A 23,193-nucleotide genomic window follows, 5' to 3' on the forward strand; every position below is an offset into this window, starting at 1 on the left:
GGCAATTGTCAGTCTCTCCACGGTAGATTTTGGGTAGTGTTGGCAGCTCTTGGTCATCATTGTCCTTGTCTTTCTCATGATATCCTCCAGCTCAGTGTTAGTCCAGTCTATGACCCTGAATGAGTATGTTAGCACTGGGACTGCATAGGTGTTTATGGCTTTAACTGTGTTTCCTCCATTAAAATAGTTACTATAAAAAAATAAATTCCAACATTCCTGACATAAATAATGAGACAAAATTTGTCCTTTTGCGGTGCTGTTGTTGTTGTTGCTTGGGTTTTATTGGCGCATTAGCGACTAAGGCTATAATGCACTCCTTTTGCGGTGCAACAGAATACAACAATCGATGCGACACACTAAAACAAACTAAACATTTGGTCTCTCTCTTTTTTTTTTCTTTTTTTTGAGCAGCGGGTGTGAAGACAGTGGGGGTTGCAAGTAATAGGTACACTAATCTCCCAATGACAACTTATAACGCCACTTCTTGTTGCTTATTTACAACTTGCAAAACATCTGTTTATACCTATTCTAGTTATTACTTGAATTTTATGATTTCTGGTTGATTTTTTTTTTTTTTTAATTTGGAGTCTTGAAGTGTTCCACTTAATCCACTTCCTAGTAAGTCGAGAGTCTGCTGTATAAAAATATAAATAAAGATAAATAAGAGAGAGATAAGAGAGTAAAGGGTGAGAAAGAGAAAAGGAGAGAAGATAAAGGTGATAAAATAAAGGTAAGAAGTAGTAAGAGAGAGAAGAGAAAAGAAAAAAAAAAAAAAAATCAAAGGAATGTTGCTGTACAACTCAGAATCCTGGTGTTTCATTAGGTATCAACCACTGGAATTGCAGAAATTTCTTATTTTATTACTTCTTTTTCTTCCTTTATTAATTTTCTTCACTATGCATATATATATATTTCATTCAGGTACTATTGTTGATTTTGTAATCAACTAATTTGCATATAATCAGTTATGAAAATGCCATACTCAATTATTGTAAATAGGTGTAGATCTCATAATTGACTAATTTACACATAATTAATCATTCTATTATGCCCATTACCAACTTTAACCATGAAATAAAGAATAAGCCAGAGTTAAATATTTATTAATTAAAGGCATTCTCTTTGATGCAGCTAATTTATGTCATAATAACTTGGCTTCAAAATAGTAAACTAGCAGTCAATTCTTTAGCCACAATAATTTGTGTCATCATATTACTATTTAACATTAACAACTTACCAGACTTTACCCGAAGCAATGATCATTGCAAAATTATATTTTGTGATTCATACTAGTATTTTGTATTTCATATTTATAGTTTATCAAAAAAATGCACTAGATTTAATCAGCCATCACTCACCCTCAGTACACTGTATAATTTCAGTATCATTTTTTCAGTTTTCAAATTTTTCATTATTGATTAAACTTTAAATAGCTTTCATTTTGCTGGCATATACAGCTATTCTTGCAGTGCTTTCTTATGACTTTTAAGGGATTTTGAATTTTTATGTTTCATTTTTTTTATATTTTTTAACCACTGGCAATCTGCTTACTGTAATGGTAATGCTGTATTTAGCCTGCACCCCTTCAGGCAATAAAGATTTCCTTCAGATGCTCTTTCATAGGATTTTGGGGATTTATGTTTTTCTCGAAATTTCAATTTCTCTAAGTTTTTGAGAGTCTGAATGTGATACAAGTGTCAGTGGTATCTTCTGCATGCAAATTTATCACTTGTGTCAATGGCTATTAGTCAATAGTTTAAATTTGGTAGTGATCCCGGCACAACTGCCACCTAGCCACTTAAGCCAGTCCACTCCTGGTTTAAGAATGCCAAATTCATAATAAAAATATACTCACTGCATTCTTGCCACTGAGCCTCTATAAGTTCTCTTCTTGTAGCTAACAGAAGCTTCTGTGTAAGGTAACTTCATGTCCAATTCATAGAAATAAGAGTCTTTGACTAAGGGAGGTGGTACAGTGTTTAGAGTATCTACTCCCAAGTATGAAACCTGCAATTAAAAAGTAGTGGAATAGTTTGAATATACAGCTAATCTTGGAAATCATATTAAAAAATGACATGTACACATTAAAAAATTATACATGCACATACATATATTAAAAAATGTAAATATTAGTAGGAGTACTTACCTTAAAGTGGCGATCAATGATCCAGTTTAGTTCAAAATCTTCATCATCATCTCCAAATGGATTAATAAGTTGCTCAGCCACCTAAAATGTAATGAAATTTATTTTTTTGGATTAGTATTAATACTTATAAACAAATTTATTTCTTAGTATTAAAATGACAAAATGATGTAAGGAAACAGACATTTTCTGCATCAGCCAATAAAAATAGTTATAATAATAATAACTTTCCCAGTCATTCATCCTTTTCTCCATTTTCCCAAAATTGGCCAATCAATTCAGCCTTGAATTTTCTAGATATCTAGCACATAAAGAAGAAAATCTGTGAGTCTCTGTCTTCCTGCTATGACAGACATAATGTACCTTTTCAGTTCAGATTTTATAGGCTATGGTATGTACCTGCAGTAAAGGTTTATTTATTTATAAGTTGACAGAGATGAGATAATTTATGAAAAGATGAATCCAACCAGATGATTAATATAAAATACATTTTTCATATATTAGTTCAAATTAAGTTAAACCTCTTGGAAACTTTCTGCACCATATAATACAACATACTAAAGAATATAAAATTAATGATTAAGTGAAGAGAATAATAATGATACTTATAGTTAGGCTTACCATACATCCTTGTTTTTAAGTCTTGTTCTGGCATCAAAGCCAGTTTGTCATTTTATCCTGGTCAGAATAAAAGAACTTAAATTTATTATATTAAAATTTAGTGCGTCTACCACTTCTTCCTATAGGCAGCTAACAGATGGCACAAAAAACGATATTATAAGAGAAAGATTTTTAGTTGTAAAAGAGAGTTTATTTTGTTACAACTGTGAATGATATTTTACATTTTGAAGTGGATTTTTTAAAAAACATAAACTCTTTAAATTTACAGTTTAAAAATGCCAAAAAGAAAATGTACATTTACTGATCGGTTAAAAGAAGAATATCCTTTATGAAAAAGTTGTATGGTTATGTTGGTAGGGTTAAGTGTGAACAGTGTTCATCTGGATTTTAAGTGTCTCATGGTAGGCATTCAGACATAAAAGACCATCTGAAATGTGAAAGATATAAGGCTAGTCTGGCTGCAGCTGCCAGTTCTTCAAAACTTCCATAATTTTTAAAAAGAACTGATCAGTTGACAAAGAACTTTTAATAGTTGCTGAAGAAGCAACTTTTGCATTCCATACTGCTGCTCACAATTTAAGCTTCAAAACAGCTAACTGTTCATCAAGGTTAACAGTTCTTTGAACTAAAGTTTGAACTTGTAAGAACGAAGTGTGAGGCTATTATTCTAAAAGTAATTGCACTAATGGCAACTGATGAACTTAATGAAAAGTTAAGTAAACCAAATTTTATATCCATAACAACCAGTGCTTCCAACAGAAGAGAAGTTAAAATTGTATCATGTGTTGTTCAATAGTTTATACCAGAACAAGGGATAAAAGTTAGGGTTTTAGCTTTTCAGTCAGTTCCTGGAGAAACTTCAGAAATATAGATAAAGTATTTGTTGTCAATTATCAAAAACCATGATTAATCAAAAAAGTTGTTGGGTTTTGTGCTGTTAACTGTAACACCAATTTTGTAGGTGTGCAACAGAAAGGAGAAAATAATGTTTACAGCCAATTAGCATTAGTTGAGGCATATGATGCAAGAAAGCAAGCTTATACAGCATCAACCAAAAAAAAAAAAAAAATTAAAGAAAGAAGTGGAAAGAAATATTATGGGTGTTGGTTGTGGTGCCAATATCATTCACAACTAGCTTCAAACTGCAAATGATGCCTTACCTATTGTAGCAAAAGCCCTCGTAGTAAAATATAAATATTTTCGCAATTACATCATGTGCATAACCAGCTGGAAGAGTTCTGTGAATCTGTAGACATTGAGTACAAAAATGTTCTGCAATGTGGCAACACCCAATTTCTTTCTCTACTTCTAGCTATTGAGAGGATCCTCCAAATTTATAATGGACTAAAGTATTACTTTTGCTCTCAAGAACACTGCCTGGTAATGATAAAAAAGTTCTCTGAGAATAATTTTTGGGAAATTTATCTGTGGTTTCTTCGGGGAAAACTCACGTTATTGAAGAAAACAATCTAGACAATGGAAAAAACAAATGTAAGTGTGACTGATATTCTTATCAAATTTGAAAAATTGAAAAGAGACCTTGAAGAAAGACATGATAATAAATTTACACAACAAGGAGTTAAAAATCTGTTCAAGGTACTAGAAGAGAATGGAAATATTTCTGTACCCAACCTCAGCCGAGTTGTGGAGTACATTTTCTGCCTTCCAAGCACTTCTGCTCCAGTTGAAGGAGTGTTCTCAGAGATGAGCAATGTATGGTCTGAAGAAAGAGGTAAATTGGCTGCCAACAGTGAAAGGTCCTAATTTTATGCAAACTAAACATTGAATTAGGCTGCAATGAATTTTATGAAAAAATTAAGAATAACAAGTCACTTTTAAAAAAGGTAATGCCAGTAATAAATAAAAGTAGTTTAAACCAGATGATTAATGTTTTCAGCAGTACGTTTGTCATTGAATTTGTGAGTTGGTCACTCACACACTAGCAAGGCTTTTGTGGATTTATTGGATGATTGTTTTCTACATCAGCATGTTCGGGCGGCAACTAGAGGGAGTAATACTCTTGATCTGATTATCAGTAGTGATTTTTCATGCATTAAGAATCTGCAGATAAAGGAACCACTAGGTTTTGATTTGTATTTTATTGGTGCATTAGCAATTAAGGCTATAATGCGCCAAGGAACCACTAGGTGGCAGTGATCACAGTGTGCTGAAGTGGGATTTACTCAAAGAGGTAACTACTATCAGGGGTAAAGGGAAGGGTTTTTGCTTTCGTAAATGCGACTACGATGGTCTGAAACAGTATTTAAATTCTATACAGTGGGACCAACTGATGATGTTACCAACAGCAAATTCAAAATGGGAAGCATTCACAGAACTTATCTTGGAAGCTACTAGGCTTTACATACCAACTAAGAAATATTGTTCAAGGTTTAGGCCTAAATGGATGTCAGATGAACTAATCAGACATATGGCAGAGAAGAAAAATGCATGGGATACATATAAATTAACATGTGACACAGAAGCCTATGATAGATATAAGCTGGTCTGTAACCAAGTTACAAAGGAGGTTAGGCAGGCGAAGGCAGATTACGAGAAATCTTTGGCAAAGGACGCAAAGAAAAACAGCAAAGAGTTCTTTACTTATGTAAACTCTAGAAGGAATGGGATGAATCAGATTGGTCCACTTGATATCGATGGTTCAACTGTTGATGATCTTGCTCTGGTAGCTAACAAGCTAAATGAATATTTTGCATTGACATTCACACATGAGGAGTTATTCAGCAAGGGGAATGCCAGAGGTGTATTCAACTCTGGCAGTAAGCTAGATAATCTTGTAATAACTGAGAGTAAAGTGGAGAAGAAATTGTTGAAGATAAACACAAGAAAGGCTCCTGGGGTGGATGGGATCTATCCAGTTATATTAAAGGAGGCAGCAACGGAAGTAAGCAAACCCTTAGCCATAATTATGAGAGCTTCCTTGGACTCAGGGGAGGTACCCATAAACTGGAGATGTGCAAATGTGACCCCAAATTCACAAAGCAGGATCAAAGAATGACACAAGTAATTATAGACCTGTGAGTTTAACTTTTGTTCAGGAAAATTAATGGAGGCACTGATTAAAGAAGCACTGCAGGATCATCTAGACAAGACTTCAGTTATAGCTCAGACACAGCATGGTTTTGTTAAGGGAAAGTCTTGGCTGACAAATTTGATTGGATACTATGATGCAGTCACAAAAGAACTGGATGCAGGGAATAACTTTGATATTATATGTTTGTATCTTAGAAAGGCTTTTGATACTGTTGCATATGGAAGACTGCTGCACAAATTGGAGCAGTGTTACATTGGAGGCAAATAGCTGCTATGGATAAAGGGGTGGTTGAGGGGGAGAAGACAGAGAGTGGTAATCAATTGACACTGCTCATATTGGACTAATGTTATTAGTGGAGTCCCTCAGGGTTCAGTGTTGGGTCCATTATTGTTTTCTGTATTTATAAATGATATTGATGATGGCATATCAAGCTTAATGTCCAATTTTCAGACGATACATAGAAAGGTTGGCAGGGTTGTTAAGGACACTACTGATGCTAGGCTGCTGCAACAGGATCTGGAAAGGTTGAGCAGATGGGCTGAGAGGTGACAAATTTTTTTTTTTTTTTTTTTTTGGCTGATGCTGCATAAGCTTGCTTTCTTGCATCAAATGCCTCTGCTAATGCTAATGAAGTTTAACATTGACAAATGTAAAGTACTACATATGGGAAACAGCAACCCCAGAGCAACGTATCAACTCTGTGGTACTACACTGACAGTGGTAGAGAATGAAAAGGACCTGGGGGTAATTGTGCAGGCAGATATGAAGTTCTCTGAGCAGTGTAGACAGGCTGCAAGAGTAGCTCATGGTGTCTTGTCAATGATATACAGGAATTTTTCTAACAGGGATAAGGAGGTGATTATTCGCTTGTATAAGGCAATGGTCAGGCCACACCTTGAGTACTGTATACAGGTCTGGATGCCTCATTTCAAGAAGGATGTAGAGCTGCTGGAACAAGTACAGAGAAGGGCAACAAGATTAGTGAATGGAACAAAGGGTTGCTTTTACGAAGAAAGGCTTAAGTTTTGCAAATTACAGTGTCTGGAGACTAGGCACCAGCGAGGTGATCTGATAGAGGTGTATAAAGCCTTGAATGGTTTGAGCATGCTCAATGCTGATGGGATTCTTCCTCTTGCTCAGAATAAACACCTGAGAGGGCATAAATTCAGATTAAGGAAAGATAGACGTAGTATAGATGTATGGAAATTTGCCTTTAGCCAGCGGGTAGTTGGTTGGTGGAACAGACTTCCATCCCTTGTTGTGGAAGTTGATAGCCTAAATAAATTTAAGGCTCAGCTGGACAGGTATTTCAAAGGAACAGAGGGGTGAAATGGAATTTTTTTTTTTTTTTTTGGGCTGATACTGCATAACTTGCTTTCTTGCATCATATGCCTCTACTAATGCTAATGCTAATGCCCACAATAAACTATATTTTATAACTTTGTAATTATGTTCATTCTTTTGTCTGTATGAGATTCAAGTACAGTCTTTTCAGTTAGCTGACTTCAGTTTTTAGGTAAATAAATTATAAACCAATTTCATTAGTAAAGTTGATCAAGGTTCAGTGGTTGGCCCTTTATTGTTTTCAATAGTTATTAATGATATTCAAGGAGACGTACCAAGTTTAATGTCAAATTTTGCTAATGATACATAGATTGACAGGGTGGCTAAAGATAGAAATCAGTATGATGTTGCAACAAGACCTAGAAAAATTAGGCAGATGGACTGAGTGGAATTTGAAGTTTAACATTGACAAATGCAAAGTACCGTATAAAGGAATCAGTAATACCAGTTGGGTGGTACTGCACTCAAGAAATGCAATACTCAGTGGAGAAAGAAAAAGACCTAGGGGAAAATTGTACAGTTTGACATGACATTTTCTGAGTAATTTAGACAGATAAAGGTAAAAAAGGTAAACTGCAGCTTTATCAATTCACTTCAGGATGGAAGCCTCGTCAACAGTTCATGTTGATGGAAATGGACCATAATCTGCCAGGCTGGTCCAGGGCAGATTAGCAGATCGACCATATCAGTATTTAGTAGTTAAGGGCTTGAACCCCAGTCTGCTCAAAGAACGTGTACTACTGCACTCCCGCTCCTGACCACTCGGCTACAGGGGCCTGCTGTGTAGACAGATATGGCATCATAATTCTTGCTCAGAAAACACACATAAGGGAACATAAATTTAAATTGAAAGAGGATGGATGGTTGTAAGATAGATGTGCAAAAATTTGCTTTCAGCCATAGAGTGACTGGCTGTCAGAACAAAGTTCTACCTGGTTTTGTGAATAAATACTTTTAAATATTTTGGATAAATTTATGGAAGAACCATACAAATTATTAAGGGGAATGGATAGATTTGGTTGGCAGTGTTTTTTTTTTTTTTTTGCTGATGCTGTATAAGCTTGCTTCCTTTCAACATTTGACACTAATGCATACATTTCTTATTACCTTTGCCCTTCTGTAAAACTGACATCATAATAAAAATCTTAAAATTTAGATAAACAATCCCCTACAAAAGCAAAAGAGTAACAATGGCAATGTCAAGTAAATGTAAAGCAAAAAAAACCTTAACAGGTTTTGGCAGTAAATTAACAAATCGACCTATTATTTCAATTTATTATTTATTTATCGTATGGCTTGTACAGTACACATAGAATCAAATTACATGACTCAAGAATGATAGATATGAAATTAAGTATAAAATTAAATTAAACAGAACGAGAATCACAGATGAACATTTAACTTATTTAAATAGTCAATTGCTGCATCGGTCACCACCAGAAGTCTCCAGGGTTTCCTTCGTAGGCTAGCAAGGCACAGTCCTCTATTATGTGTTGGATGGTCTGTCTATTGGCTCTGCAGTCACACACTGGGGAAGGAATTTCACCCCACTTATGGAGAAGGTCCGCACATCTACTGTGGCACATTCGTGCTCTGTTTAGTGCTAGCCATATCCTACAAGGCTGGTCAAAACCAGGTGATGTTTCAGAGATACAAGACATGGTATGACATTGAGGAGGGGAGTTTTGTAGCCACTCTTGCATCCAGGTATCCAGAAGGTTGAAATTGGCTTGTTGCAACATTTTAGCCATCAAGATTGGTGGATGTCTGGAACGGAGCCTGTTTATTCCTAGGTCTTGAATGTCAGAGTTTGTTGGTAGCTCGGGGTTGTCTATTATTTTTCTGTATTCTCTGATGAGGGCACATTTTCTTTGGAGATATATTGGCAGGATGTGGCTCAAGATGGGTAGCCAAAAGGTAGGGGTGGACCTGACTGTTCTGGTTATGATGTACATGGCGTTATTTGGCTGTACATCCACCTTTTTTTATGTGGCTACTGTTAAGACAAACTGGAGCACAGTACTCTGCAGCTGCATAGACAAGACCGAGAGCGGACGAATGTAAGGTTGAAGCAGAGAAGCCTCATGTGGTACCACATAGCGTTTGCAGAATGTTATTCCTTGTTTTCAGTTTTGCTGCAATCCTTGTCAAATGTTCACTGTAAGATAATGTTCTGTCTAGTGCGACACCCAAGTATTTTGGATATTTGTTGTGGTTAAGACGGACGTTCTCAAAGTGTATGTGCAGCTCTCCAGTCGCCATCTTATTATTGAGATGGAAGCAAGATGCCTCAGTCTTGGCTGCACTAGGTTGGAGCCTCCACTTTCAAAAGAATTTTCCCAAGGTGGATAGGTCAGTTGTTAAAATCCCTTCTGTTTTTTCGATTGATTTGTGTCTTGTTGCTATTGCCCAATCATCTGCATAGCCAAAGTATCTGGAGCGGGTCTCAGGCATGTCTGCAATGTAAAGGCTAAAATACGAAGGTTGGCAGGGTTGTCAGGGACACTACTGACACTATGCTACTGCAACAGGATCTGGAAAGGTTGAGAAGATGGGCTGAGAGGTGGCAAATGAAGTTTAACATTAACAAATGTAAAGTACTACATATGGGAAACAGCAACCCCAGAGCAACGTATCAACTCTGTGGTACTACACTGACAGTGGTAGAGAATGAAAGGGACCTGGGGATGGTTGTGCAGGTAGATATGAAGTTTTCTGAGCAGTGCAGACGGGCTGCAAGAGTATTTCATGGTGTATTGTCAATGATATATAGGAATTTTTCTAGCGGGGATAAGGAGGTGATTATTCCCTTATATAAGGCAATGGTCAGACCACACCTAGAGTACTGTATACAGGTCTGGAGGCCTCATTTCAAGAAGGATGTAGAGATGCTGAAACGAGTACAGAGAAGGGCAACAAGATTAGTGAATGGAACAAAGGGGTGCTCTTACAAAGAAAGGCTTAAGTTTTGCAAATTACAGTGTCTGGGGACTAGGCACCAGCGAGGTGATCTGATAGAGGTGTATAAAGCCTTGAATGGTTTGAGCATGCTCAATGCTGATGGGATTCTTCCTCTTGCTCAGAATAATCACCTGAGAGGGCATAAATTCAAATTGAGGAAAGACAGATGTAGGATAGACGTGAGGAAATCTGTCTTTAGCCAGCGGGTGGTTGGTTGGTGGAATAGACTTCCATCCCTTGTCATGGAAGTTGATAGCCTAAATAAGTTTAAGGCTCAGCTGGACAGGTATTTCGAACGAACAGAGGGGTGAAGTGGAAGTGGTTATTTTTTATTTATTTATTATTATTATTTTTTTTTGGCTGATGCTGCATAAGCTTGCTTTCTTGCATCAAATGCCTCTACTAATGCTAATGCTAAATGCTAAAGGAATGAGCCTTGGGGTAGGCCATTGCTGAATTTCTTTTTATTGCTCATTGTGTGTCCTATTATCACCTGGAAAGTTCTATGTGTGAGCATGTTATCAATAAGTCTGGCAGTTGTTTTGCAGGGTATTGTACGGAGTATTTTGTATATATTAAGCCGTGTCTCCAAACATAAGCTGCAGTTAGATTAATGAAGACTACCGAAGTTTTCAGATGTTTTTGAAACCCTGCCTCAATGTGCATTGTTAAGCAGAGGACTTGATCTACAAACTTCGGTTTGGGCGGAATCCTGCTTGCTCGATGGGAATTTTTTTCAAATATTTTGGAGCTGATCTTCTTATTTCAATGAACTAGTCAGTTGCAACAAAGTCAAGGGCCTTCTTGTTAGAGGACTATACTGTACTTTGTGTATGTATCATACACAGTAAGTTGGAGGCCCAATTGTCATATGGAAATTGATAATGTGTTCTTACACACTGCCTACTGCCATATTATAACAATGTGTTCTTACAAAAAGATTACTTCTCTCCTTGCCATTGTCTTTATCCCACCATATTAAATTATCTTTTTTTCACCTCTTGGCATATTTTAACTCACTCAATGAAATGCACTTCAAAGAGGTACATTTTGTCTAAGAATATATAAATTCATACACCGACCATTGAATAAAATTTAAAATTTAATATGACTACAATTTTTACAAAAAAAAAAAAAAAATATATATATATATATATTTACAATAAACTATTACGGAATGCTAAAAACTGTAATAAAAAGGTCATTTACAATAAAATTTGCTAAAATATAAAACATTAAAAGCGCTAAAAATCTGAAGCTTTCGGGAGCGTCAGCTCCCTTCTTCAACAGTGATATAACTTCCTGCAACATCTCCTTAAGTAGCAGGCTCACGGTACCTCCACACGTGGTATTTCTCCACGTGGTTCAATCGACACATGGTCAGAACTGGAAGTGGAAATGTCTCGGGAACGTGGCAAAGAAAATCGTTCATCCGACCTAAATCCTATCTTTGAAACAATTACATTAAGGTCGGATGAACGATTTTCTTTGCCACGTTCCCGAGACATTTCCGCTTCCAGTTCTGACCATGTGCCGATTGAACCACGTGGAGAAATACCAGTGTGGAGGTACCGTGAGCCTGCTACTTAAGGAGATGTTGCAGGAAGTTATATCACTGTTGAAGAAGGGAGCTGACGCTCCCGAAAGCTTCAGATTTTTAGCGCTTTTAATGTTTTATATTTTAGCAAATTTTATTGTAAATGACCTTTTTATTACAGTTTTTAGCATTCCGTAATAGTTTATTGTAAATATATATATATATATATATTTTTTTTTTGTAAAAATTGTAGTCATATTAAATTTTATTCAATGGTCGGTGTATGAATTTATATATTCTTAGACATGAGTTTTCCCGACCTCAGAGGCCTCTTTCAGGATATTGAGGTACATTTTAATGGTCCTTAACTTATTAGTCTTCCTTCTTTTTAATTTAATTGCTTCAATATGAAAATTTAAATAATAAGGAGGTGAGTTGTTTCTAAAATGTTTTCAAACTAATACCATTAAAGAACAACTAGAAGCCTTTTAGCTATAATTCTTCATATAGAGCAGAAATTTTTATTATATTAATTTTTATTTTCATAAATTTTAAAGGCAATACTGCAGAATTTAAAAAAAAGTTAATGTATTTTGGCATTGTTTATTATTAATTTTTATTGCAAAATTGTAATGTCTTCAATTTAGATTTTCCTTGAATTTATATTCACTTTTTTTTTTTTTTTTTTTTTGAAGTTTCACTGTATTACCAACCTGACTATCTAAGTCACTTTAGTAATTCAACATTTCTTCCCAAACAGAAAAAGTGTGTTTCCTTTGGAAATATCATTGTTTAAACATCTGTTATTAATTATATAAAAATATTTAAGCAGCAACAGCAAGAGTTTATTAGGGAGGAAGTAAAAAGAGAATGCATCTTACACTGAAATAATAACTGAAAAAATAATATATTATGCACACCTTGAGAAGTCCCATGTAGAAGAACAGTTGGAAAATGGTAAACACTGGGACGTAATATTCGAACTTATAACCAGATATGGCACTTTCTGGATTTTCTACATACTGGCGACCAAAGATGCATGCTACAAAGAATGCATATGTTGCTAAGGTAACAACCTGAAAAGAAAATGGGGTGTGGGGATGGAGAAACAGATCATATGATATTATTCAAAATACTTTTGTAAAATAAAAGTGTTGCCTTAAAAAATAAAATGACAAATTATTTAGGAAGTATTATCTGCAGTCAAAGTTTACACACATGGCCTATAAACATATCCTTCAATGAAGGACGTTTGAATATCAATCAAAACTTTCATTTACCAAGGTAATTATGATTATTTTATTTTCTCACATTGCATATATGGTGCCAATGGTCTCTTCTTATTTCAACTCAAAGAATAAATTAAATGGTGTCTACATTAAATCAATCTTATACTGTGCATGAAAACTGTTGTCCTTGTTGCAGTTAACTGCAATTTTTTTATGTAGCATAAGAGTGGCTTAATTTGGGCATCAAGTTGGTCATGTTATTATCATATGTCTATCATATGTTAACCCCTAGTCTGCATGCCATATTGGGTATTACCATAGCTAATGTCTGGCATCTCTTCCACAACAATAATAAATATTATAAACAAAACATTTTTTTTTTTTTATTATTCATGACACTAGAAAACAAATTTTAAGCTTTTCATTTTTGCCTTCTCAAATATGATACATGTCATGGATTTTGATAAACTGAATCCAAATTTAAAGTCAAATATTACCCAGCAAGTGCAGATTTAAAGAGACATGCATGTTATGCTTATTGAAATTTTTAGCATTACAATAAATTGCATAAATATGTAGTGAATATTTTTTTATTTGTTTTATTCTTTTGCAACGATCAAAGGCCTCTCTAATCAATGTCCAGCAATAGCCTATTAGCACACTGGGCCTTCATCTTAGTTGGTAATGTTTCTCCAAAAAGCAATATATTGAAAATGCTTACTATATTTTTCACTAACATGTCCATGTTTAGTATTAGAATAAGTGGAGATATATGATGCAAGAAAGCAAGCTTATACAGCATCAGTCAAAAATAAATAAATAAATAAATAACAACCTTCCCATTTCACCCATCCATTCACTCCAAATGTGTCTAGTTCTGCCTTAAATTTATTTAAGCTGTCAAATTCTACAACGGCTCAAGGTATGGCCTGACCATTGCCTTATAGAAGGGGATAATCACCTCCTTATCCCTGCTAGAAAAATACCTGTATATCATTGACAAGACACCATGAGCTACCCTTGCAGACTGCTCAGAAAACTTCATATCTGACTGCACAATTACCCCCCGGTCTTTTTCACCACACAGTTGATATGTTACTCTGTGGTTACTGCTACCCATATGTAGAGCTTTACATTTGTCAATGTTAAACATCAGCTGCCACCTCTCAGCCCATCTGCTCAACTTTTCTAGATCCTGTTGCAGTAGCATAATGTCATTAGTGTCATTAACAACCCTGCCAATCTTCTTATCATCTGCAAACTTGGACATTAAGCCTGATATACCTTCATTAATATGATTAATAAATACAGAAAACAACAATAGACCCAGCCCCAACCCTAGGGAATTCCACTAATAACATCAGTCCGCAAAGAGCAGTGTCTCCTGATTACCACTCTCTGTCTTCTCCCAATCAACCATCCCTTTACCCATCATCATCATCATCAGCCATTTTCAATCCACTGCAGGATGAAGGCCTCTCCAGCAACTTTCCAGTTCTTTCTGTTTTGAGCACTGGCCATCCATTTACTACTCAAAAACTCATGAATTTCATCTATCCATCTCCGCCTTTGTCTTCCAGGTTTTCTTCTAGCTCCTCTTGGGTACCATTCTGTTATTTTCTTAGTCCATCTGTCATCATGTCTTCGAGCTACGTGTCCTGCCCAAGACCATTTTAGTTCTTTAGTTTTGATAAGAATGTCCTTTACTTGAGTTTGCTGCCTAATCCATGTGTTTCTCTTCTTATCTAACAGTCATACAACATTAATGCCATACTGCTTCAACTTGAACAGCAGTCCTCTATGTGCAACAGTATCAAAGGCTTTCCTAAAATCCAATTATATGATATCAAAATTATTTTTTGCCTTTGTGACCACATCATAGTATCTAATCAAGTTGGTCAGACAAGACTTTGCTTTATCAAACCCATGCTGAGTCTGAAGTATAACTGCAGTCTTGTTTAGATGATCCTGCAGTGCTTCTTTAACCGGTGCCTCCATTCATTTTCCCGGAAGAGAAGCTAAACTAACAGGTCTGAAATTACTTGTGTCACCCTTTGATCCTCCTTTGGGAATTAGGTTCACATTTCCACATCTCCAGTCCACAGGGACTTCCCCTGATTCCAAGAAAGCTCTCATAATTAAGACTAAGGGTTTGCTTACTTCCTTTGTTGCCTTCTTTAATATAACTGGATAGATCCCATTCACCCCAGATGTCTTTTTTATGTTTCACTTCAACAATTTCTCCTCCACTTTGCTCTCAGTTAAATACAAAATCATTTAGCTTCCTCCCAGAGTTTGATAAACATCTGGCATTCTCCTCCCTGAATAACTCCTCATATGTGAATCTAGATGCAAAATATTCACTTTGTCAGCTACCAAAGCAGGATCATCAACAGTCAAACCATAGATATTGAGTGGACCAACCTAATTCATCCCATTCCTTCTAGAGTTTACATAAGTAAAGAACTCTTTGCAGCCTTTGCGAAATATTTCTCATACTCTGCCTTCGAATGCCTAATCTCCTTTCTGACTTGATTGTATACTAGTTTATATCTACCATAGGCTTCTGTTTCCTTGATAATTTATATGCATCCCATACATTTTTCTTCTCTGCCACGAGTCTCATTAGTTCATCTAACATCCATTTAGGCCTCAACTTCGAACGTTTCTTAGTTGGTATGAAAAGCCTAGTAGCTTCCAAGATTAATTCTTTGAATGCTTCCCATTTTGAATTTGCTGTTGGTAACATCATCAGCTGGTCCCACTGTATAGAATTTAAAAATTGTCTCAGACCACTGTAGTCACCTTTAAGAAAGCAAAAACCCTTCCCTCTACCCCAGATGGTCGGTATATTTTTAAGTAAATCCCATATCAGCACACTGTGATCACTGCCATCTACTGGTTCTTTTATCTTAAGATTCTTAATGCATGAAGAATCATTACTGATAATCAGATCAAGAATATTACTCCCTCTGGTTGCCTCTCGAACATGCTGCTGTAGAAAACAATCATCCAATAAATCCACAAAGGCCTTGCTAGTGTGCAAGTGAACAACCCACAAGTTCCAGTCAATATGTTGAAAGTTAAAATCATCTATTACAAGACAATCTGATTTACTGGCCCACTCTATTTCTCTGTACAGTTGTTCATTATAATCAGAGTAATTAGGCCCATAACACTCTTCTAATCTAAATTTTGCTTTCCCAGTGCTTATGTCACACCAAACTGACTCGACATTGTGCTGTCCACCCATATCAACTGGATGCACTTCCTTAGATTTTGTGTGTTTCTTAACTAACAGCATAACCCCTCCTCCCTTACTATCCTGTCTATCCTTTTTGTACACATTGTACTCCCCAAATTCCAATTCTGCATTCCTTATATCTGTGTGACACCGCGTCTCTGATATCCCAACAATATCTGACACAACATCTCTGATATGTCAACAATATCTGCCTTTGATGTTTTGACCAGCACCTCAAATTCATGAAATTTTTATTTACTAAACTCATAGCATTGGTGTACAAGCAAGTATACATGCATCTGTTCTTATTCTTATCTACCCTAACACAGCCCATGTACTTACCTTTTTGCAATGACTCCCAGCAGCCCTTGAAATCACCAGTACCTCGCTTTGCAGGCTGCTGCTCATTCCAATAGAAGCAGTGCAAGAATCACTTTCACCTCTTCCAGTGGCTACTGTTAATCTATTATTCAGTGTATCGTACCAAGCTAGCAGTTTTCTGCAGCAAATATTTTTACATCCTTTCTATTTAAGTGTATCACATCCCTGTAGAAGCAGTCTCTCCTAACAAGCACAGACCACACTGGGAAAAATTCTACCCCATGAGCCTTGCACAATCTCTCCAGGGCCGAATTGATTGACAAGGCTCTCACCATATACTCTCTCCTGTCGTGTCTGGGCAAGGTTGCAGACAATTTCAAATTCAACCCTAACTCGCATTTTTTTTCAACATTGTATTGCAGAATTCTGAATGGGGATGGAAAAAATTTATTTTTACAGACATATCACAACCAAGATTTTGATAGGCTTGTAATAAATTCTTAATCAAATGTTTTATAGTTCGCACAATTTTGTTGCCAAAAAAATAATCACAAACTTTCTTTAAAGATTTCCAAATTTCCAGTTCCTTATATATGGTGAACAATTAAGAGCCCACACTTTATAGGAGGTCCATGAAGGAGACCAAAAGTATGAGTGAGCATCAGCCATTATGCTGAAATTATTATTTTTATTATTATTTTAGCACAATAAAGTAAATGATGACAATAATCATAATAATATATTTGTGGAGCCATTTTTACTTCTCAAGCAGTGAAATCATTATTAGCCCTCTGTCTCAAGAAAAAAAAAAAAAAATCACATTTCCAGAGCAAAAGTTGAAGATGCTGAAGGAAACTGATCCACTGATTCGAAAAATACCAAAATTATGTCCCTATCATGTAGAAATATATACTGAAATTTCAATAACTTAATGAATGACCAATTTCAAATATAATACAATAATATTTTCTATTCTCATATTCTATCTTAAAAATGAGTCATTCATTTGAAAACACTTTAATCAAACATATAATGTACTACATACATTCTGTTTCCTTATAAACGTTGCCACACAGAGAGTTTTTCTTATAGTCCATTTTTCTTTCCCTCTTAAGTAACCAGCATTAACTTCCCATCATGACAGTATCTCAGAATAAATTGTAGGCCAGAATATACTGTTTTGCCTCTGCAGAGATGGACAATTTTTCTTGTGCTCTACGCCATCTACTGTTCCAACTCTGAGTGCAGCATATATAAAGAGCTGACCTCTTCTTGTTCTGATCTTGCAGCCTAAATAAAGTTATGTAGAAACCTTTCATCTGATCAATGATCGCCAGTTTGGATTCTGTCAGTGTCAATCCACTGGTGATATTCTGGCTTATGTTACCCATTTATTAAAAAAATAAGAGATTACCTCAATCTTTTTCGTGGAATGCTTCCAGTCAATTCTCTCCAAATGTAACTAATAACATACGATGAAAAAAAAACGAATTAAATTAATTCCCTCACTCACAGAGATAAGTCCAAATTCGACGCGCAACAGAATCGAAAGCCGAGAGCCCCAACCCGATCCCGAAACACATCAAACCACCGTAGCAAGGCCATCAGTGTGAGAAGACATGTTGTCAGAAAATTAATTAAAACCACGATTAAAAAGATTAAAATCTCAATTAAAAAAGATTAAAATCACAATTAAAATTTGGATGAACACTCAAATTAAACGAAATGCACAGCTATTTCCCTTCCTTAAGCAGACCACACTTTTCGGCTGATCACCGTGTTAACAGGATGGGAATATCGTGAAGTGTTTGTGTGTGTGTATTTGGCTCTTAAAATAGAGAGATTATTTGTATTGAAGCATGCATACAAAAGACCAAAAATCCGAAATTAGGTAAGGACGTCGCACATTGATAGAATTTTTGTATAGTTTCATTTCAAGCGTTTCAGCGATTAATAATTTTATGTAATTGCATTGTATGTTTAAAATTTCCACTTCATTGAATAGGAATACGTGACCATCATTGACTGCATGAAAGGCCAACTACGATGCGTTTGCGCACGATGTGCAGATGGAAGCAGCATATTGCTTGACGTATAAATCTAACGTGCAGTGAATGGACCCTTTGTACGATGAATCACACTGACTATACGAAATCTTGTATACAAGATCATTTACCTGTGCCGAGCAAGAGGGAAGAACAGGGTTGGGGCTCTCGTTGCACGTCGAATTAGGTCATATCTCTATGAGTGAGGGAATTCATTAATTTGTTTTTTTTTCATCTTATTTTATTCATTACATTTGGAGAGAATTAACTGGAAGCATTAGATGAAAAAGATTGAGGTAATCTCTTATTTTTTTAATATATTGAAAAATTGTGGAAGTTATTGAGCCTTGCAGCTCTGAAATTTTTACTAAGTTACCTATTTATGGACAAATTCAATGGGAAAGTTCGGTGAAACACAAGCATCTCAACACAAGTTGCTCTTGACATCTCAAAGGCTTTTGATCATGTTTGGCATAAAGGTCTTCTTAATAAACTTCCATCTTATGGTTTGCCAACTGTTTTTTTGTAATTGGTTATCGAGTTTTCTCTCTGATCGCTCACTGAGGGTGATGGTAGATGGCTCTCTGTCTTCTAACTTCTCCACTAATGCTGGTGTCCTCCAAGGTTCAGTTCTTTCCCCCACTATGTTCCTCTTGTATATTAATTATCTTCTTCCATTGACTGGAAATCCTATCCATAGTTTTTCTGATAATAGCACTTTCCACTTTCCATTTTGAGAAACCTTGTCCTGCTCAATCAGCTTCAATGCCTCAAATATCTGCTACCAATTCCTTAAATGCCGATCTCCAGGTAATTCTCCAGTGGGGCAAAGACAACTTAGTTGATTTCAATCCTTCTAAAACTCAGTCTTGTCTTATATCTCACAAAAAGGATTCTTCTGCTCCTATGCTTATCATTGGTGACACTCGGATTTCTAGGCAAGTTGATATATCTCTTTTGGGATTACCCTGACTTCTAATCTCTCTTGGCACAAGCACATTACAAATATTGCTTCCTCTGCATCTAAAAATCTTGGTTTTCTCTTTCACTCTTGGCATTACTTTTCTTCCAAACAGCTGTTCACTCCGTACAAATCACAAATCCGTCCTACCACGGAATATGGTAGGGGAGATTTAGAAAACCATTGACTCCAGAACTCTCAATGAGCACTATAACTAATATGAACAGACAGACCAGAATCTAAGCATGTGAAAACAAACACAAAATATCTTCCTAACTGAAGATACTTAGTTAAAAACAGGCTGCACATTTGAAATCATCATAAAAAAAATATCATTATTGTACATTTCATACAGTGGCACTAACTATTTCATGAAAAACTTAGTACAGGCATAAATTATTCAAAAGCAAAACATATGTCATTGTGAGAGCACAAAATATATTATGCTATCAAGAATATTGAAACACTGAAGAAAAGATTTTAGAATATCATATTTTAATGCTGTGTAGTTCCTCCTTTACCTGATACAACACAGCAGAACAGTTTCCAATTCATCTAAAAGTGATTAATATGTAATCTATTATGTTGGGCTCAGATTGGAGTTCTGAACATCCCAGTCCATATTTCACATTTTTCTTTGCAAACTAAGTCATCATGCATTGAACTTTGTGACAGGATACTGCCTCTTGAGAGAAACAAGATTCTGCAATATAAAACTGCATTGGTGTTGGAAGAACATTACCAAAGTTCTCTTCTGCAAAGTGTCTTACACAAAATCTTTTGACCAACAATTATTATAAAGAGCAGGTACAAATCTTCAGAAGACTGCTGCTACCATCACTATGCTTCATGGAGTGATGTAGTCCTTTTCAAAACTTTGCTTGGGATGGCACTACACCTGTAGTCTTCTGTTTAATGAAAACAGCATATATCAGGATTCAATGCTCAAGAAGATCTGTTTTCTACCCATCCAGAAGTAAGTCTAGTTCCATTGAGTGTGAAACCTATCCTGCCATTAGCTTTTGTGATGGATGGTCTGTCAGCAGCTCATCAGTGGAACCTGTTGGTGCAATGCTTTGAATACAATATGTACAGTGGCAACTGTTCCTATATACATATAAATGTATGGACCTCTTAAATGATTCTTTGGCAACATTTTTTATGTTTTTCCAGACATGACCAACTATTAGAGATATCTTTTAAATTCCTTGACAATATTTGATTGCCTTCCAATTGTGTATGATGTTCCAGATGGAGGTCTTCAGAATTTTGAGAAATCCTATAATCCAATGTACATTAAGGCATTCCCACCACTACACATTCAAACTCACTGGGCTTGATTCCCAGTATCATATTGATTGCAAATGATACCTTTATGTTCTGCAGCTTTATTTAGACCTCTTTTTTATCACTTAAACAATCGAGTATTCAAGAAATTTTTGAAAAAACTCCAAAAGTTTGGCCAGTTCTTTCTTGAATTTATTTAAGCTATCAACTTCCACAACAACAGATGGAAGTTTACTACAGCAATCAACCACTCACTGGCTAAAGGCAAATTTCCGCAAATCTATTCTACACCTGTCTTTCCTCAGTTTGAGTTTGTGCCCCCTCAGGTGTGTAATCTGAGCAAGAGGAAGAATCCCATCAGCATTGAACTTGCTCAAATCAAATCAAGGTGCTATACACCACAATCAGATCTACTCGCAGGTGCCTAGTCTCCAGATGATATTGTATATATCAAAATATTCCAGACAAATCTGCCTTGGGAAAGAATTACCTTAACGCTCTTTATGATGCCATTATTCGTGAAATTCATCAAGATATTAGAGAAAACTACATTTGGATCTCCGTTACCGAAATGACAGACATTTGTGGCTGCTAATTGCCCATTTTATAAGTGGAAAATTAGACACAGAACCATCATGTCTTTATTTACTTGCTTGTAAGACCCTCAAAAAAAGGTGAATTGCTCTACAATAGCAAGATTTTGTAATGATTCTTTTGCAGTTATTATGCCCAGAATCAACTCATAGCAAAACAGTCTGTATTTTTTGCTTTGCCATTACAAGTTTTCTATCCAAATCTAATCCATGTTACTTGCTTAGCCTGTGGCTTACATTTGGTGAGGGCGCCTCCGTAGCCAGGTGGGAAGGAGCAGCAGTGCGTAGCGCACGCTTCTTGATTAGACCGGGGTTCGAGCCCGTCACCACCAAATACGGAGGATGCGGAAAGGTCAGGGAATGACCACCGCATATCCCGGAGCAATATGGCCTTAGTTGCTAATGCTCCTAAAAACCAAATAACAAACAAACAAACAAACATTTGGTGAAATTTTAGTGAAATTAAACTTATTTCTAGTACAAAAAAAGATTGGCTAAGGTAAAGAAAACCAACACAAGAGCAATGGCAAACTACAGGAAACTTACCAGACAAACTGGTTTTCTGCCACCACAGTTACTTCCTGCATTCTCAGTAAACAGACGGTGTGTGTTATCAGTAGCAGCAGTAGAAGTCGAAAATGATATATTGATTGACATGCAAGCGTGACAGATGATATACTAATTGGTGTGTGAACACAACAGACGATAACATCATAGCATTAAGTGATTGATTGACGGTGATATGTAGATATATAAAGAATCTTTCTTTCTTTTCCTATCATTTCCTAACCTAACCTTAAAGGTCAGGTTAGGAAATGTAATGAAAAATAAAGAAACCATTTCCTTTTTTCATGAAAATCATTACATCATTCAAAGAATCATTACATCGTCTGTCATGCCTATGTGTCAATTAATATATCATTCTCGACTTCTGCTCAAGACCAACAACACACCATCTGTTTGCTGAGAACGCAGGGAGAGACTGCGATAATGGCAAAACTGGTTTGTCCAGTAAGTATCCTGTAGTTTACCATGGTTCTTATGTTGGCTTTCTTTACCTTAGCCAAAAGTTTTGTCCAAAGTGCCTTTGAGATTAGCAACTTACAGAAATATGCTACCGACTCTTCCTCTCCCACCTGATCCTGTTCTCGTTAGATGGGGAACGTGGTTATGAGGGCATAATTTTATGCTAAAAATTTTAATTCTATAAATGAATTTTTTTAAATGCATATTTGGATAGTAGGCATTCGGCAGCTGTTGGTAGTGCTAAGGGAATGCTTTCTGATTCTTTGGCTAGAAAACATTTATTGTTCATCCAGATCCATTTCAGCTGGTTATCTAGTTGTATAACCAAATTTTAAATGTGGGAACTTTCTCTGAGCAGCACAATTGGAGAGATGGAAAATGTTGAATTGCAAATATCAACCATGCCTGGAGGCACAGGAGAAGAAATAAGAATAAAATACAATAATGTTTTATAAAATAGTAAGAATGCAAAGTCTGATCCTTTAGGTCTAGCGGCTTATGATGATGCAAATGACTGGTGCATGTTTGGACCACATCAACCACTGCACTACAAGTTCTTATCAGATGCTTAACTCTAGATCTCCATGTCATATACTTCGGCCTCTCTCATGTGATCAAGAAGAATAAAGAGGTTGAAATACTCACCATTAAAACACGTACAGACACTAACATCAAACATAAGATGACCCGTGTGTGAACTGAACTGGTTTCCCTATGACAGACACGATGGAACAGCTCATCAACAGGTAAAATTACTAAACTCTTTATTCCGGATGTCACCTTCCTCAACAAACGAAGTTGCAACAGGTTCTATCCTAATGTCTACACG

At 36.0% G+C, this 23,193-nt stretch overlaps 1 protein-coding gene across 2 annotated transcripts in view; it reads right to left on the minus strand.

Moving 5' to 3' along the window:
- LOC150090444 (bestrophin-2a-like) overlaps nt 1-23,193 on the minus strand; it is a 184,967-nt gene that overhangs the window by 56,880 nt on the left and 104,894 nt on the right. For both annotated transcript variants that reach the window (XM_090389888.1, XM_090389886.1), the window contains exons 6-8: nt 12,579-12,734; nt 2,147-2,227; nt 1,856-2,007 (exon numbers count right to left, since the gene is read on the minus strand). In XM_090389888.1, coding sequence (XP_090246014.1) covers nt 1,856-2,007; nt 2,147-2,227; nt 12,579-12,734 — 389 coding nt within the window. The remainder of the gene's footprint in view (nt 1-1,855; nt 2,008-2,146; nt 2,228-12,578; nt 12,735-23,193) is intronic.

This window comes from Mastigoproctus giganteus, chromosome 2 (assembly GCF_048544385.1).
Source record: "Mastigoproctus giganteus isolate SK-2022 chromosome 2, ASM4854438v1, whole genome shotgun sequence".
NCBI classification, from domain to species: domain Eukaryota; kingdom Metazoa; phylum Arthropoda; class Arachnida; order Uropygi; family Thelyphonidae; genus Mastigoproctus; species Mastigoproctus giganteus.